The 19,325-nt window shown below is 40.2% G+C and overlaps 2 protein-coding genes across 2 annotated transcripts; both read left to right on the forward strand.

Moving 5' to 3' along the window:
• Positions 1-482: 482 nt before the first annotated feature.
• On the forward strand, positions 483-3,253 carry Pa1 (PTIP associated 1). The gene is made up of 3 exons (XM_071682218.1): positions 483-872; positions 1,458-1,611; positions 2,781-3,253. The coding sequence occupies exons 1-3, from the start codon at positions 800-802 to the stop codon at positions 2,980-2,982; spliced, it is 429 nt and encodes a 142-aa protein (XP_071538319.1). The 5' UTR covers positions 483-799; the 3' UTR covers positions 2,983-3,253.
• Positions 3,254-9,095: 5,842 nt separating this feature from the next.
• Positions 9,096-16,067, forward strand: LOC139760013 (glutamate receptor ionotropic, delta-2-like). Its single transcript, XM_071682757.1, has 10 exons — positions 9,096-9,238; positions 9,792-9,885; positions 10,227-10,382; positions 10,942-11,089; positions 11,229-11,386; positions 12,597-12,748; positions 13,114-13,420; positions 13,578-13,736; positions 14,721-14,864; positions 15,650-16,067. Exons 1-10 carry the CDS (start codon positions 9,132-9,134, stop codon positions 15,842-15,844), a joined length of 1,620 nt encoding a protein of 539 aa, XP_071538858.1. The 5' UTR covers positions 9,096-9,131; the 3' UTR covers positions 15,845-16,067.
• The last annotated feature ends 3,258 nt before the right edge of the window (positions 16,068-19,325 follow it).

Consider the following 19,325-nt stretch of genomic DNA (forward strand, 5'->3'; position numbering starts at 1 on the left):
CTGTGTTTATGCTCTTAGAGTTATCTATCATCTAAGTCTTATTGATTATTTACAATCATCAGCCTTGTGAAGGCCAACAAATAAAGGCGGTACATAGTTTTGATAAGTTACAACATTGAGGTCTTCATGAGTATTTGCCAGTGACAATAATCTAATTAACCATGATTTCTAAATCAGTGGGGCCCAAACTCTCTCTATATTATACATTTTCCTTAATGTACGAAGTCCTGAGCTTACTACCCTAAGCTGATACAATATAAAAACCTACAGGAATTTCCTACGTATAAATAATTACTTTTAATCTATACAGAAATCATAGAAAGAGGTCCCTCCAGAAATCCTTAATATTTATCCACACACATAAATATATCAAAACATAATTTACAGATGTGGTAAATTAATCGAGTTAATCGAAAAAGAATTAAAAGAACATCAAAATAAATAAAGTCAAAACAAGATCTATAAAAATACAACAAAACTCAAAACAAGATCTTTCAAAACACCAACACCAAAACAAAGCTAACCACAACAACATACATTTGTGTGTTGGTGTCTGGCATTGCTGTTTACTAGGGCCAGCACCAACCCTAAGGGCACAGCCAGCCTCGAAGGCAACAAATAGGGAGGGACATGTGCTGGAACAAGAGATAAACAAACCAAATGAATTGCACAAATGGGGAAGTAAAGGTATGCCCAAATTTTGATTGTCGTGGGTAAGTGGCCAGACTGGTGAGAAACAAGTGTTCATGCTAAGTTTCCATCCTCAGACATCAGGTTTGTTCAAGATAATCTCAAGAACATGGAAGAAGAAACGTTTAATCTCGAATGCAGTGATGAGGAAGTCCAAAAAGAATTCACAAAAACTGCTGATGGTAAGCTTGCTCACCTTAGTTTACAGTCATACGTTTTTGATAAGACAATCTTCATCATATGATGACATATCTTTTGCATTTTTTTATGTATTTTATGGTGAAAATGAAACTGGCAGGTTATTATTGCATTCCTTCAGTCTGTAAATGATTGCTTTATATAGGATCATGATATGATATTATGCCAGCATCTGTACTAAACAGGAAGTATATATGTGTATATTTTGGGATCAGTTTGAAGTCTAATACTATGTTTCGTAATTATTAAGTGATTTCAACGATTATCTTCATTCTAAATACACTGGTTTGAATGAATTATTTTTTCCACCAAAGAGGAAGTTAAAATGGCATAAAGAATATTTCCTTTTTGAGTCCAGTGTTATATTTGTACCTAGTTGTTCCCTTATGATTCTTTTTCCATATATATATGTATTTGAAACTATGTTTAGAGTACTGATAGCTCGAGTGTATGCATGTACAGTATTGAAAATTAACATAAGAAACAACCTTTCGTAATTTTGTTCAGGGAAATCGAACCTGAAATTTTTTTTTGAAGGAAATACATTTTAGCTTGTCTTTGTATTTCAGGGTATGAACCAAGTCCCCCTGAAATAATTCGGCTGTATGAGTCTCTGGCAAAGGATGGGAGTCTACCCATAACGTGGAAATGGGAGCTCGGGAGACGTCTGCCAACACCATCTCAGAGTGACTCTGAGAGTGAAAAGGAGGAGGAGACTGAGACGTATGCTTTCTTGTTATTTTCTAATCTTTATGTTTGTGTTCTCACATTCCTACCTATGGTAGCTTCCCACTGTGTACTGTCAGATCAGACCTTCGTTAGCATTTGTGCTAAACTCTTCTATGGCTGGCTATATATTTTTGTGCTTTGAAACCTAATAACTATCATTATGATGTATGATGCCAGTTCTAGTGCCCTTTACTGTGTACACCAAAAAAATTTGCATGAAAAATTAGGAAAATATAGTGCCAAGTATCAGTGAAAGTGCATTTACCCTTAACAGTGTGTACCTTTTATGACATTCATAGAGACAACCAAAAGAACAGGATATGCCTTGAACAAAGGTAATCTCAAGCAGGCAAGCATGTTTTAACTATCAGATGTGACCTCATCGGGGCAATGTACTGGTATTTTTAACAGGAAAGGAATATACTCAGACTAGATATAGTATCTCCTTACAATAGGCATGCTCAGTGCCTGAGTATTAATAACTTTGCTAATGGTGATGGTTGGCAATGAAGTTCCCTTGACCATTATCGTATTGTGAACTAATTCAAGCTCTCATGGTTTAGTTATAAGCATCGGTGATTGCAGATCATTTGAGCCTTGGTTCATATTTTATGTGGCAGCCAGCTCACTGGCCAACCAAGCTGTTCATCCTCCCCTTGGGGCTGATTGATAAATGGGTGCCTTGTATAGAGTGGGATATGTGAATATAGTATATATGATTCATTGATGGTGCTGGACTATGCTTGCATTACACTGCAGGTAAGAATCATCCTCGGTAAAGTTGTATTATTGTTAGTGGATGGAAAAGTTGTTCTCATTTAGGATCTTATTATTAAGGAGTCCCTCATTTTCCTGCTGGAGAAACCCCACAAAAAGGATGCTAGGGTTGTTTTATATTATCTTACACGTTCAAATCCACAATGGACATGATTGGGAAACAAATGTCCATGCCATGTTGCCTACCATAAGAAAGATAATAATAAGTGCAGACTTATGTAGGTGAGAATATTGCTTTTCTCCAGTATGAATGCATGCATTTTGATTTGAAACTTTTCTCATTGATCAGTATTTTCATAGATTTAGATAAGGATATAGATGCAGTTATATAATACCATTTACCGTTAAGAAGGATTTCTGAATGTTAAATACATTTATTATTTCAGTACAGTTGACACTTCGGGATTTGATTTTGATGATGAACCTGCATCTGTAAGATTAACACCTCGCCGTACACCAGGGAGTAGTGGACCAAAGGGCAGTGCTAAGAAGAAGACTACTAATTTTGAAAATATACTTGCAAGTGTGAGAAGACAGAAGAAACTTGAATTACGTGAAAAAAGCAGAAACAGAAAAGACAAGAAATAGAGAGTATTTGTGTATTCCCCAAAGTTGGATAGTTACTAGATATGTTTGAAATATGAAAACATAAAAAAGTAGGTATTTGATTTCCAGAACTGACTTTTGTTCAAAATTAAATAAGCAGTACCCTGTGTACTGATGGATTGTCATTGAAATTATAGAAGCGTTCATTTTAAAGATATACTAGATATTTGTGGCAGTAATTAGAAAAGATAAAGTTGTTTAACAGTATTGCTAACAGAATTTACAGTATGTTTAATAAATGATTTGTAGAAAACACTGTTTTTGTTTTGCAGAGTATCCTATCTTCTTAATCTATTGTAGTCTGAGAGTTATTATGAAATTTAAGATTGGAGGTTTAACAAAATGTTTTATATCTGGGTGCAAGATTTTTAATGAATAAATTTAGGGAACAATGTAGTATACTGGGGTCGACGTGCTGTCAATGGACTGAACCAGGGCATGTGAAACATCTGGGATAAACCATGGAAAGGTCTGTGTGGCTTAGATGTGCATAGAGAGCTGTGGTTTCAGTGCATTACACATAACAGCTCAAGAATGGATGTGAGCAGATGTTGCCTTTCTTTGTTCCTGGCACTACCTCACTAATGCAAGAAACAGTGATCAAGTATGAAAGAAAGAAGGACCTACTCGTCCCATGATATAGTTCATTATTGCAGTAAGAGCTGTTTTTTCTTTTAGATTTCCATAACCATTATCTGATATTTGAGTACTAAACAAGATATTGTGCATGCTAAGATTATTGTTTTTAAATGGGAATAAGCCATCCTAGACTAAACAATTTGAATCCATGAAATATTCTCTAAGGTTGACCGACAACATGGGAGGATAGGGTGAAAGATGCTTCAAGACATCAGAGCCTAAGTATACAAGAGAGTGCGAGGCATACTTAGGAAGGAGCAAATAGGAGCAATGTAGCATAAATGGAATAAGTTACCATCAATGGGGTGAACCAAGACATCTAAGGCACTCAGGGGAAACCAATGAAAGGTTTATGGGACTTGGTTGTGGAAAGGGGGCTTTGGTTTTGATGCATTATAGATGAAAACCAGAGAGATGATGCAAGTGAATGAGGCCATTCTTTGTCTGTTCCTGGGGCTATCCTGCTATCACAGGAAACAATGAACAATCACAAATATATTTGTTTTTCCATACATGCTTGCCATTTCCTACATAAGCGTTACCTCAGCTTGTTCATAAAGTTACTGTTGTTCCTGCTAGATGCATGTGGATTAAACAAAGATAAACAATTGACATGGTATGATAGCTAGACTTAAGTAATCAAATTAATTACTTTTTACTTATAAAACTCATTTCAGTAGATTTAGGGGGAGGATGGGCATGTCTCCATGTAAGGTAAGATCTTTGGGGTTAGATCTCCCACACCATCGTAAGGTAAGGTATGGTCCCTGGCCAAACTGTAGGGATAGAAGACCTTCAAAAGCATTGCGAAGTTAAAGTAAGATCCCAGGCTGACCCTTGGGGATAGAAGTAGGGGCGTATCTAGAAGAAATAGTGCCCTATGGCAAGCACTGAAATTGTGCCCCTGGCCTGATTAAAAATGTACATACAGTGGATGTGTGTGAAAATATATACAGTGTAATTATAAACTGTTGAAGGGTTAGGCTAAACTTAGATTATATAAACTCTTTAAGACTTATTTGATTAAAATTGTAACGTAGAAGCGGTAATGCAACTGATAGTACCAAAATATTACTATAGTTGAAAAGTAGGCGAGTTTCTTTTTTATCTCACAAAACCTAACCGTTAAAAATGTCAAGCAGGTAGCATATGTCAAAAAAAAACCTGTTGAGTGGCACCCAGGGCACCTGCCCTACTGGCCATACCCTAGATATGCCAGTGTAACTATACCTTCAATTTTTGGTATTTTTCTAAAAAAATAAGATTTCCTAAAAAACTCACTATAAGATTTATTTTTCATGCTAAATACAAATCTGGTGTTAAAATTTAGTTCTCTTAATGACATCCAATTAAGCTGTTAAATGAAGTCAGTTTTGAAATAATTCTGTTCCTTTGCATCTTATTTACTGAGTATGTATCGGTAACTGAGAGCATTATGATATACTTTTCATGATTATTTCAAGTATAGAAGTGTTTGAATATCCTAACATTCAGTTTTGAAACAAAAAGTATTTTGAGCTAAAAATACCCCTAACTATTCAGGGGTGTGTGTAGGGGAAATAACGCATATGGCAAGCATTGATATTGAGCCCCTGGCATGATTAAGAATGTAGATACAGTGGATGTGTATGAAAATATTCATTTATTTATTTATACTTTGACGCTGTCTCCCGCGTTAGCGAGGTAGCGCAAGGAAACAGACGAAAGAATGGCCCAACCCACCCACATACACATGTATATACATAAATGCCGACACACGCACATATACATACCTATACATTTCAACGTATACATACATATACATACACAGACATATACATATATATACATGTACATATTCATACATGCTGCTTTCATCCATTCTCGCTACCACCCAGCCCCACATGAAATGACATCCCCCTCCCCCCCCGCACGCGTGCGAGGTAGCGCTAGGAAAAGACAATAAAGGCCACATTCGTTCACACTCAGTCTCTAACTGTCATGTGTAATGCGCCGAAACCACAGCTCCCTCTCCACATCCAGGCCCCACACAACTTTCCATGGTTTACCCCAGACGCTTCACATGCCCTGATTCAATCCATTGACGGCACGTCGATCTCGGTATACGACATCGTTCCAATTCACTCTATTCCTTGCACGCCTTTCACCCTCCTCTATGTTCAGGCCCCGATCGCTCAAAATCTTTTTCACTCCATCCTTCCACCTCCAAATTTGGTCTCCCACTTCTCCTCGTTCCCTCCATCTCTAACACCTATATCCTCTTTGTCAATCTTTCGTCACTCATTCTCTCTATGTGACCAAACCATTTCAATATACCATCTTCTGCTCTCTCAACCACACTCTTTTTATTACCACGCATCTCTTTTACCCTTTCATGACTTACTCGATCAATCCACCTCACACCACATATTGTCCTCAAACATCTCATTACCAACACATCCACCCTCCTCCGCACAACCCTATGGCCCATACCTCACAATCATATGACATTGTTGGAACCACTATTCCTTCAAACATACCCATTTTTGCTCTCCGAGATAACGTTCTCGCCTTTCGCACATTCTTCAACGTTCCTAGCACCTTTGCCCCCTCCCCTACCCTGTGACTCACTTCCGCTTCCATGGTTCCATCCGCTCCCAAATCCACTCCCAGATATCTAAAACACTTCACTTCCTCCAGATTTTCTCCATTCAAACTTACCTCCCAATTACTTGTCCCTCAACCCTACTGAACCTAATAACATTGTTCTTATTCACATTTACTCTCAGCTTTCTTCTTTCGCACATTACCAAACTCAATCGCCAACTTCTGCAGTTTCTCACCCGAATCAGCCACCATCGCTGTATCATCAGCGAACAACAACTGACTCACTTTCCAAGCCCTCTCATCCACAACAGACTGCATACTTGCCCCTCTCTCCAAAGTATGAATATGTCTTATCTGCAATATTCACACATAAGGAAGTAAGAATATTGCATAAACAAAACTATGCGCCATTGTACACAAGGCTTGACCCACACAGTATATGTTTTATGGGCAGAACATTATGGTTATTGCTCGCTTTCTATATGTGCAAATGGGCAATTACACATGCATACGGGTCTCTGTGGTGTTGTGGTTAGTGTTACTTTCCACGCTGGGTTCGGACCGGGGTTCGAATCATGGGCGTGGCAGTCAGCTTACACTGGAAGGCTGGGATGTGTACGTGTGTGTGTGTACATAGGAGTAAAGACATAGTACATATTGTCAAGGTTAAAAGACGTAGCAAGATGAGAGTAAAACTCTCGCCCTGTAATACACAAATAATAATCACACACACAAAGATGAGGCCCCACGAGTGTAACACTCCCTCCCCGTGCAATACAAACTGGTAAATTCTCTCTCTCTCTCTCTCTCTCTCTCTCTCTCTCTCTCTCTCTCTCTCTCTCTCTCTCTCTGTATATATATATATATATATATATATATATATATATATATATATATATATATATATATATATATATATATATATATATATATATATTTATATATAATGACAGATAGAGAGATAGCTAGACAAATAGATGGATATCGATAAGGTGTTCACTGGACCTTCATGGAGTCACACTGATTGATAAACAGAACAAAATATTCCTAGACTCGTCCCTCGTTCTTGCGAGTTGTGTGGGTAAGCCACTACCTTCATTAAGTGAAGACAAAGTTGCCGATGCTTGGTCATAATGTAAAGGTCAAAAGTGCCTTTTATCGTAACTTCAGCGACAGTTCTCGTCAACATTTTGAGTTGAGCAAAAAAACTGAACTTCTGATGCGTGAACTTTACCAGACTAGTAAGTTGAATATTTTTCTGTTTATATATTAAAGTACTACGCTTACAGTGTATACGTGTACAGTGCTGCAAACAACGATAACATGAAACTGATTTCATCTTGTCTTTTGATATTCCATATAGAGATTACAACCTTCAAACTATTTTCTTCAGTGGTATGTATAAGAATTTTCTATTTGCATATGTAGTGTCGACTCAAATATTTCGACGAGGGTCTTGGCTAGATGACAGAAGACTGGCCATATGTCTAGTGGTCCAGTGGTGGCGCCTCTTCCACATAGTTTATTTTCATCCACCAGTCCACCTACGCTGCTACCAGCTGCTACCAGTGACAACTCCATTAATTCGCCTACTGTCCCAGGTACAGCTACGGACGAATGGGAGGCCTATCTGTCTGCTCGGGCCACGCCTACTGTCCAATGACGGGACCTGTCCAATGGTCAGACCACGCCCATAGACCAATGAAAATTCCCGCGGTGCATAGGTCAAACTATCGTCACCAACATTCCTCCTCCCTTTCCATCTTCCGGTTTAAAACCCCCAACACACGTTTAGAACCCTTGGATTAGACTACCATAGCCTCCTATCTGGTTAACCTTCGCATCGGAACCTCTTCTCACCATCATGTCAGTTTGCGATTTTGTTAGTGAACTAGATTGTTCTTTGGAATCTCACTGTACAATACAAAACTGTTTTTCTCTGGGCAACCATTTGAATTCATCGTCAATATTCCCTACAAATGCATGATGACTATACGTATTTTCTAATGCCAAATTTCTCCCTCGTTAGGTTTAGTACAATGAATGGAAAACTCTTACTCACTCGGCTACTGCTTATGATGGCTCTGTCTTGTACTCCTGATGTCTCAGCCAGTAAACCTTGTCATCTGCTCAACTTGACACTGCCACCGATCCTTCGTGATGACTCAAGGGAGTCTAGATCCGATGCTACAAGTCTGCATCCTCTTCATTGCACTCCGAATGAAGATATAACGTGTAAAGAACCACCTCCACACTCCCAGCTATCAACTTGTCACACGCACGGGGTCACTGAAGCACCTGAACCTGGTTTCGAACGAGCTTCACTGATGAACCCACCCCCAGTGCATAAAAGATCCCGGAGGATGATACAGTCCCACAGAAGAGAGGATGACGAATCCCTGGCGCAGCTCCTGAATTTTATCGTAAACGAAGAACTGAGAGATTGTGTCCTGGTGTTGGCTGCTGCTACCGATTTCAGGAAGTCACTAGTAATACAACGGCTCGTTCGACTCCCTAATCTCAGACAGGTCCTGGGTTTCATGCTTTGTGATATATATATATATATATATATATATATATATATATATATATATATATATATATATATATATATATATATATATATATAGTCTACTTGCTTATAAGAATTCTGTAGAATAATTTTTTCTTATCACAATACAAGATAAAATTCAATAAGTACTTTTTCTGCTGACGGTAACACTATACACTGAAATGATATTAGGTGAACATCCACCATGTAATAATCACTGGGTCATACTGAGGAAGATTGGACATTATCCTTAAATCTTATGGTAATCAACATCCACATATCATTAAAGTGAATCTTATACATTGTACATCACCAGGTGGTGTACATCGAGAGTACTGAGGACCTGCTGGGCGTCATGTGGAAAGCTCAGCGTTGTAGAGGTTACTTATTCCTGCTCAGCGACCCGGCGCCTCTCTTCGACTTCGCCAACCAGATGGCAGACGCCTGGGACTATGACGGAAGGTAAGTCCTCCTCTCTGGCGAGATTATCTGAAAGATTCTCCGCTCTTTTACGATCAGTTTCACCTGTTCATACAATACAGGAAGGAGGTCTTACGCTAGTAGCACCGTACCACTTCAACTTTCCAACCATACAGCTTTTACGAGTTTTATGTGATAAAAACTTGGTACAGAAGTACGTCTCAAAGTTAGTGGGCAGAAGAACGGATTTGGATGGCAGTTGAAGCTTGGCTGAATGTTGAAATACTTGCTTTGTGCAGTATGAATGTGAAATGTCTCAATTGCAGTAGATCTATGCTGTTAGATTTACTGGTCATTAACTGGTAAGGGATAGCGAGCCAGAATCCACGTCATACGACAAAATATGATTATGATCGCATACACGAATGATGATAAAATGATAATGATGCATGAGAAGATAGTCAGAGCCTGGATGATGTGGTACTTGACCACATATTCGTCAGGTCATGAGACACCAGATGGATGGCTTTAGAAAAACATCTGATTTCGTCGCATTAAAACCCGAGACATGACTGATGTAACTCCGGTCTCCCAGGTTCGTGGTGGCAGGTCTGTCCAGGGATCAGTTGGAGGCTCTCACCCTCACCATGAAGGGCAGGAAGACAGCAAACATCGCTGGCCTGGTTAAGGTTAGCAATGTAGCGAAAGTTGATGATGTTCAAGCTTGACGACTTAGCGGGAGGTGTACTGTTAAATGGGTGAGATCGGAGTATGGGTGAGTGTAATGTATCATAGTAGAGTCAAAATAGAGCAGGAAATGTGGGTATTTTATGCAGCTGTATTATGCAGCTATAGAGTGCACAATATATGTGCTCACTGAGCCTAATTGCATCCCTGTGGAAAGTGAAGACGTGTTTACACTTTTCCTTTAAGAGAACATTTCCCCACCTCTTCTTCATCTCCACCATCCAGTATGTCTTTCCATGCTCAATCTCTCCTCCCCATGTGACCTCAGTTTTTGCGCTCCCAGACAGGGAAACCTGGCGAGTACCTGGTCCTGATGAATCTACTGTACAAGGAAGAAAAACTGAGCCACGTCTTCACATGGCGGGAACCTTATAAAGGTCCGTACAACCCGAGGATCTTCCCAGACAAGACTGCTGACCTCCAGGGAGCCGTGCTCAATGTAACTACAGGAGGAGATTGTTGTTGGTATAGCTATGGAAAAGGGGATCTCTCTCTCTCTCTCTCTCTCTCTCTCTCTCTCTCTCTCTCTCTCTCTCTCTCTCTCTCTCTCTCTCTTTCCCGTCTGCCACTTTTATGGAGTTCCTTCAGTTTCGGAGCTGCGTTCCACTCGGCAGTAGGGTAAGATGGGCCCTCTAGGGCGAGGGGGTCTTCGACGGCACCACACACACACATACACACACACATACACAGGAAAGACGGACGCTTAATCGCAGTAAGTTTCTTAGTAAAGGGGTGAATACATTTTCCTTGTATGAACAAGTAATACATTTATCTAAAGTATATTCAATCCTTGATTTCTATACAATAGTAGTTCCTGCATGACCCTATTCTTTGATATAAGTGACCGCTTGAACATGACGTATACGACCATTTGGTACGATGGCATTGATCTTTTGAGCAGACCCTGAAGAATCATGTTAGAGGGTCGTGTTCGATATTATTCAGTCCAAATATTCTGTGAATCTTCACAACCTGGTCTACTGCCGGTGGCGCTGCAGGTGGTAACCTTCTACCTCCCACCCACCATCCTCCACCACTTTGCACCAGACGGCTCCTTCCTCCGACGGTATGGCCACGACGTCGAGGTGGTCCTCGCCATGGCCCAGATCTTCAACTTCACCGCCAACTTCAAGGACCCTCTGCCAGGTGGGTAGACCTCGAGTTCACACGTCGAGGAGGACTGTAACTTTACGTTGCAATGTGTGTGTGTGTGTGTGTGTGTGTGTGTGTTGCCTTGGCTCTCGTACAGGATTTCAGGAAAACAAAATGATCATAACTTTTCCAGGTGAGAGGTGGGGTGTCTTAACAGCAAACGGGACGTGGAACGGAATGGTAGGTATGCTTGGTCGAGGAGAAGCGGACATCGGGATGGGTAACCTGTTCATAACGGCTCTGGGAGGCCGTATGCAGTTCCAGGAATACACCAGACCTTACGACCAAGAGGTGAGTAACTGACCTAAAGTTGAAGTGGACCGCTTAGCGTATGTACAAGCCACACGGAGCAGCTGCTCGTATAAGCCTTAAGGAGTTGCACCTTACATGCTTCGTCAATGATCTTTCGAAATAGGGGTTACATGTAATCCTCTTACGCGTCGAATTAGGATATAGATGTAATCCTCTTAGACGTCGAAGTAGGGTATAAATGTAATCCTCTTAGGCGTCGAAATAAGGGAATCAATATAATCCTATTAGGCGTCGAAATAGGGGTTCAATGTAACCCTCTTAGACGTCGAAATAGGGGATCAATATAATCCTCTTAGACGTCGAAATAGGGGTTCAATGTAATCCTCTTAGGCGTCGAAATAGGGGATCAATGTAATCCTCTTAGACGTCGAAACAGGGGATCAATGTAACCCTCTTAGACGTCGAAATAGGGGATCAATATAATCCTATTAGGCGTCGAAATAGGGGTTCAATGTAACCCTCTTAGACGTCGAAATAGGGGTTAAATGTAATCCTCTTAGACGTCGAAATAGGGGTTAAATGTAATCCTCTTAGGGGTAAAATTTAGCAGTTATGATTCGTCTCTCATAAGCTTGGGACACACCGATTGATTTGTCTAAAGCGAACTTTTGGGTAATCTAAGCGAAGCAGGTTCTCCTTTTTCCATGTATACATTACTGGGGTCTACACCAGATTCTTATAAAAGATAAGTATATCCATTAGTCATAAATTCTTTTCAATCTGTTCAAGTATGGATGATGTTCAGTCATTTCCTTACCCAGGTCGAGCGTACACATGAAGTGTCCTATGTGATCCCCAGATTTCGAGACCTCCCTACAGATCTACACATCCTAGAAATCCAGCTGTTCAAGGCTGCTTGCCTCACTTCTTTATTACGAGACTTCCATCCATAATGTTGGCTACAAGATTTTCTTTATCGTCTTCAACTCGTCTACCATATTGTGGATGTCGTCTTCAACTCGTCTACCATATCTTAGGTGTCGTCTTCAACTCGTCTACCATATTTTAGGTGTCGTCTTCAACTCGTCTACCATACTTTAGGTGTCGTCTTCAACTCGTCTACCATATTGTAGATGTCTTCAACTCGTCTACCATATCGTAGATGTCTTCATCTCGTCTACCATATTGTAGATGTCTTCAACTCGTCTACCATATCGTAGATGTCTTCATCTCGTCTACCATATTCTAGGTGACATGTTTCTTAATCCGACGAGAGGGGCGTCTCCCACGGTGGCAGTCCCTGGGTCTTCCATTCCGCCTCACCACCTGGCTGACCGTCCTGCTGGGCCTCGTCATCAGTGGCCCTGTTCTCTACTGCCTCGCAAAGCCTTCCGTCTCCAGGTATGTGACGGGAGGACGAGGACAGACGTAGAAATGTAGGGAAGTGGTGTTGCAGTGCAAGTAGAGGGGTAAAGAATTTATGGTGATGTATGTTTGGAAAGTTTAGAGAGATGTGAGAAGGTGTAACTCTGTGGGGAGGAGGAGCAGGTGTTTGGCTGAAGGTATAGGTAGGATTGAGAAGAGATGCAGATACGCGAGGCAGAGTTATGGATATGTGGAGACGTGTCACCTGTGAAGGGTTGTGTTCTAGATTTTCGGGTTGGTGTAAGTGTGGTAGGAGGAGGTGTTTAAGATGTTTAAGAACTGTATTGTATACGTAATATATACCTTAGTCAGCAGTTAACAGTCCACCACAAACCTTACAGAAGTGAGAGGTTGGCCCGCAGATCCATCGTGTTTACAAGCCTATACACCTTCGGAATGCACTTCCGCCTCTCTCAGCCGCTTATCCCTTCCCGCGCCAGCCTTCAGGTGTTTGTGGTGTTCCTATGGCTCTACATCATCATCCTTACTACGGGCTACAGCTGTAACCTCACAGCCTTCCTCACAGTGGACCGGAAATCCCCAGGCATCAGGACTTTGAAGGAACTGTATGAATCACAGCTCAGAGTCTTCGGTCTTGGCCCCTTCTTCGGGAACACGATGGCTGAGTCCAACAACAAATACGTGAGGGTAAGTCCAAGTGTAAAGTGTGTAAGGAAGTCTTTCCATTGTTAAATTTACTTTTGTATTCTATATGGTTTATCTTTGTTTATCTATAAGCCTTGATGTCTCTAAAAATGTATAGAACTAACATCTAATCAATCACTGAACCCCCTACCCTCTACAGGGATTGGCCAAACAGTTTGTGTCTTTGCCGGAGTTTGAGGACATCAGTCCGAGGTTACTGAGGAATGAAGGGGTGATGATTCAAGGTCATCGGTATTTATCTTATTCTACTTTCCTCCTGACTCCTGAACGAGGCGCCCCTGTGGCTAGGATCATCCAGGTAGACGGTAGAGGATTCTACAGTATCATTGCACAGTGTCGTGGATTCACCCAGATTCGTCTACTGGTTTACTCTAAGTCACACGTTGATTCAGTTACTGGCTCGAGCAATCACTAAATGATTTGGCACTTGTTTCTCTTAGAAAGTCGCTGATTCACTCGGTAATTTTACAAATTGCTTCAGTTACTGGTTCACTCATTTTGTTAATGATTTACCTGCCAATTCATTCGTTGAATCTCTCTGATGTGTTCGTTGATTCGTTAACACTTATTTGCATCCATTTTCTGTTGATTATCTAATGCAATCCATAGTTCCATTAGTGATTCACGTCCTGGGTCAATACTGCTTGTATAACAACCTCTGAACGAACCTGAACTATTCATTAAGCCCTTTATTCTATTCAACGCCCATAATTAAATCAGTATATAGTTTTATTGGTTTTCCAATATCATTTCAACACACTTCTGTTCGCCTGGAATTTTTTTTTTATACAATATTTACTTAACACTACAAAAAGGCTTGCATTAATTCTACGATAAACTTTGAGCAAAACAAATGTTTTTCATTTTCCTATCTCGGTTTTAGTTTAACGCTTCCTGCTTAGTGAACCGGTGTAAGTATTTTTCAATGGTATCGAAACTGTTTCACTTTTACAGTTTCAACTTGAATGACTGACGGTATGTTAGCGTATCTTTTTTTTTTTTTCTAAAAGATATAGATAGTTACCCATTGTGAACTAACCCTAAACCTTCGTCTACCATACGTTCTCTATAGCCATACGTTCTACTTACCCTACCATACGTTCTCTATAGCCATACGTTCTACTTACCCTACCATACGTTCTACTTACCCTACCATACGTTCTCTATAGCCATACGTTCTACTTACCCTACCATACGTTCTGTATAGCCATACGTTCTACTTACCCTACCATACGTTCTCTATAGCCATACGTTCTACTTACCCTATCATCCCCGTTCCTAGGAATGTTTCTTGCCCTTCAACGTGGCTATGGGTCTTCAACGTCACTCACCACTGAGGAAGAACTTTGACCGGGGCATGAGTTGGATCTTTGACAGTGGCCTCGTCAACTACTGGTTCAAACAGACGCTCATCCTTTCAAAGAAGGTAGCTTTGATGTTTTATATTTGCCACCCCTTCCATTAATATCAATTTATTTATCTATGTCTTTAGAAGAGGATGAGAGGCTCTTGCAGATTCCTTTATACTCCCTCATTTCAAGACTTAGATTGTTTTCTTCACTCTGACCTGGTGAAGTATCTCGCCTCCAGCCTAGTAACTGCCATCTCTAATACTCCTCGATAGTTCAAGTCTTTTTCTAGACTTTCAGGTGAGAAGATCTTTAGCTTTTTCCAGCTAATTCATTTGCCAATTGGATGAAGTCTCTGGTGAGAGATGAAATAATATACGTTAATACTGGGTTTAATGACTGCCTTGATAATCCTAGCTGTCAAAGACATACAGCTCCCCCCAGACAATCACCCATTACATATCTATACTGGCCATATGCATTGGGAAATTAGTTTTGGCGTTTGGTTCGGTGATCATCCTAAACACTTTAATGAGATGTTTAGGATTTTTCAGTTGCTGGATATAGCTCGACTATGACGAGTCATAATGAACCCTGGCAGTTGACAAGACTAAACCCCCAAACAACCAGCAAACCAACCATTCACTATCCATCTCCAGCTACACGCTCTTGTAGAGTGCGAGACGAAGGAAAATTTTCATCAAATATGATATCACATATAGTCTTAATATGTAAGCTCTTACGAAATAGTGCAGCTTACATAAATTCCTCATGACTAATTATTATTATTCAGTACGAATAGTTATATTACTTTCATGTAGTTAATACTAACTCTAATCTTTCATAATTTGTCACTATACAGTACAGGCGGGAGCAGCGGGATCCATCCAAAGTGGAGGGCGAGGATGCTCAGGCGCAGGAGGGAAGTGGAGTATCTTCACTGAACCTTGACCACGTCCAGGGGATATTCTTCATCTGGTTCTCGGATACGCTGTATCATTACTCGCCTTCTCAACGGAGGTGCTCTTTTGTGCTGAGGAAAAACATGTGCATCTAAATATTCAGGAAAAGATTTGGTCTTAAGTTTTATCATTAGTAAAGGTCTATTTCGAGATTAGCGTTTAGATATGATTTATCTGTTCCATTGATCAACAGACCAAATACATACTCATTTAGAAGGAAAAATGATTGATGTAAATGTAATGACATTTACTTATCAAGTTACTTTACGCTGGTATGGAAAATGTTTGATTTTTATGCTAAAGATACACTAGAAATAACTGGATATTTTATTTCATTTTACCTTCTATACACTAAACTCAAGTATGCTGAGTAAAATGAAGCACTTCTCTTTAGTTGGAATTAATATCACTACTACCGTCAAAAATACTTACATTGCTATCATACAGTTATAAGAAATAGTCAACATATTTCTCTTCATGTTTTAGCCTTCATTAATGCTCCAAATTCCTCAGAAAGGATAAAAAAAAAAAAGGAAGTAAGGAGGAAATGATACTCTAAGAGTGTTTAAGGAGATGGAAAAATTGCTCTTTCAAAAGAGGGACAAGTCTAACTGTTGAGAAAAGTATTTTGATCAAAGATGGAAAGGAGATAAGAAAATGTGTGTGTGTGTGTGTGTGTGTGTGTGTGTGTGTGTGAAGGTTCGGCAAGACTAAGCCTGTCATGGGCTCGTGTCAAAACCAGCTGTTCTCTGGTGTGCCATTACTGGCACACGTTGGGTGTAAGTGCTCGAGGTGTCATTACTAGCACAGCGCTACCCAGCTCTTAAATGATTCTGTTATTAATACTCCATCCCCACCTCTTCCCACTGACCCTGTGGCGTCTCCCATATTTCCTCGCCCTGTGCCAGTAATGGCACCCTGAGCACACAAACTCAACCCGCGACAGTTCTGGTGTTCCGAGGACACACTCCTGATATATGACAGTCCTGGCGTCTTGAGACACCTTGTAATGAACAAAATCAGAAATTCAGTATTTGATAGGAATCCTTCTTCAATACTGTTCGCACACTCATCTTGCATAATTTGATAGATAAAACTTGAATCTACCGTACCATGATTCTGTATTTAGAAAGTGTTTCGTTTTCTACGGGTGTTGAATAGGGATGACTATTCCTTAAAATAATTTTTTTTCTTTATACTTTATATATATGAATATTATTAATATGATTTGCTTATTATCATATGTCTTTAATTTTAGTATTATATAATACAAAGTATTTTAATTAATTATGTGTCATTTGAGAAAAGATTTAAAAAATAATTCTAATACATTTTTATTTGATTTATAAATTTTATAGTGAATTATATAAAGCCTTTTGCGTCATACGATTATTTAAGCATCTGAGAGACTACTTGTCTCATATGAATTAATTTTGGCTCCCATTTATGGGAACTTTACAGTATATCAATTCTTCGATAATAGTTAAACCTTGCTTACGAACATTAGATAACATAATTCATGGCATGTGACTAATTCTACTCCATTCACACAGAGAGACACTATAAGCATATATTTCTATTATATTTAACACATGAACATAGTATAAACAGAATTCATGTACTGACAGATCACAGAATGTTGACTTAATTGGGGGGAATAAACACTGCGTTTAACACGCTATATTGAGTGTTAACACAATACGAAAGTGAAGTATACTTGAATGAGTTAAGGATGAAAACCAACAAACCACCAACAAACCAACTTGTCACTTATCAAATATCGTGTTGTGTGATTCTATATCAATTGCTGGGGGTCATTCATTTCTTGTAGGTGATGGTCAGATGAAATTACGGGGCATCAAGCAGCTATTGTTGGATTCGCCAGGACTGTATGTGTTAAGGACTTTTCTGTGAAAGACACTTTGTCTTATGTTGGCATACTAATATGTCTAACATATGGTATGTTTTGGGCAATCACATGTTTACCAAATGGCGTCCTAGTTTCGTCTCTTCGATGTATATCAACTGACTGTTATATCTCTCTCTTGTGTCTCCCCTGATGATGTGATTATTACACTAAAGGGCACTTGGGAACTTTTCGTGCGGAAGATGAAAGCCGGCAAGGCAGCAGGTTTGGATGGTATTGCAGTGGAATTTATTAAAAAAGGGGGTGACTGTATTGTTGACTGGTTGGTAAGGTTATTTAATGTATGTATGACTCATGGTGAGGTGCCTGAGGATTGGCGGAATGCGTGCATAGTGCCATTGTACAAAGGCAAAGGGGATAAGAGTGAGTGCTCAAATTACAGAGGTATAAGTTTGTTGAGTATTCCTGGTAAATTATATGGGAGGGTATTGATTGAGAGGGTGAAGGCATGTACAGAGCATCAGATTGGGGAAGAGCAGTGTGGTTTCAGAAGTGGTAGAGGATGTGTGGATCAGGTGTTTGCTTTGAAGAATGTATGTGAGAAATACTTAGAAAAGCAAATGGATTTGTATGTAGTATTTATGGATCTGGAGAAGGCATATGATAGAGTTGATAGAGATGCTCTGTGGAAGGTATTAAGAATATATGGTGTGGGAGGCAAGTTGTTAGAAGCAGTGAAAAGTTTTTATCGAGGATGTAAGGCATGTGTACGTGTAGGAAGAGAGGAAAGTGATTGGTTCTCAGTGAATGTAGGATTGCGGCAGGGGTGTGTGATGTCTCCATGGTTGTTTAATTTGTTTATGGATGGGGTTGTTAGGGAGGTAAATGCAAGAGTCTTGGAAAGAGGGGCAAGTATGAAGTCTGTTGGGGATGAGAGAGCTTGGGAGGTGAGTCAGTTGTTGTTCGCTGATGATACAGCGCTGGTGGCGGATTCATGTGAGAAACTGCAGAAGCTGGTGACGGAGTTTGGTAAAGTGTGTGGAAGAAGAAAGTTAAGAGTAAATGTGAATAAGAGCAAGGTTATTAGGTACAGTAGGGTTGAGGGTCAAGTCAAGTGGGAGGTGAGTTTGAATGGTGAAAAACTGGAGGAAGTGAAGTGTTTTAGATATCTGGGAGTGGATCTGTCAGCGGATGGAACCATGGAAGCGGAAGGGATCATAGGGTGGGGGAGGGGGCGAAAATTTTGGGAGCCTTGAAAAATGTGTGGAAGTCGAGAACATTATCCCGGAAAGCAAAAATGGGTATGTTTGAAGGAATAGTAGTTCCAACAATGTTGTATGGTTGCGAGGCGTGGGCTATGGATAGAGTTGTGCGCAGGAGGATGGATGTGCTGGAAATGAGATGTTTGAGGACAATGTGTGGTGTGAGGTGGTTTGATCGAGTAAGTAACGTAAGGGTAAGAGAGATGTGTGGAAATAAAAAGAGCGTGGTTGAGAGAGCAGAAGAGGGTGTTTTGAAATGGTTTGGGCACATGGAGAGAATGAGTGAGGAAAGATTGACCAAGAGGATATATGTGTCGGAGGTGGAGGGAACGAGGAGAAGAGGGAGACCAAATTGGAGGTGGAAAGATGGAGTGAAAAGGATTTTGTGTGATCGGGGCCTGAACATGCAGGAGGGTGAAAGGAGGGCAAGGAATAGAGTGAATTGGA

The sequence above is a fragment of the Panulirus ornatus genome, chromosome 34, assembly GCF_036320965.1.
Source record: "Panulirus ornatus isolate Po-2019 chromosome 34, ASM3632096v1, whole genome shotgun sequence".
In the NCBI taxonomy this organism is placed as follows: Eukaryota; Metazoa; Arthropoda; class Malacostraca; order Decapoda; family Palinuridae; genus Panulirus; species Panulirus ornatus.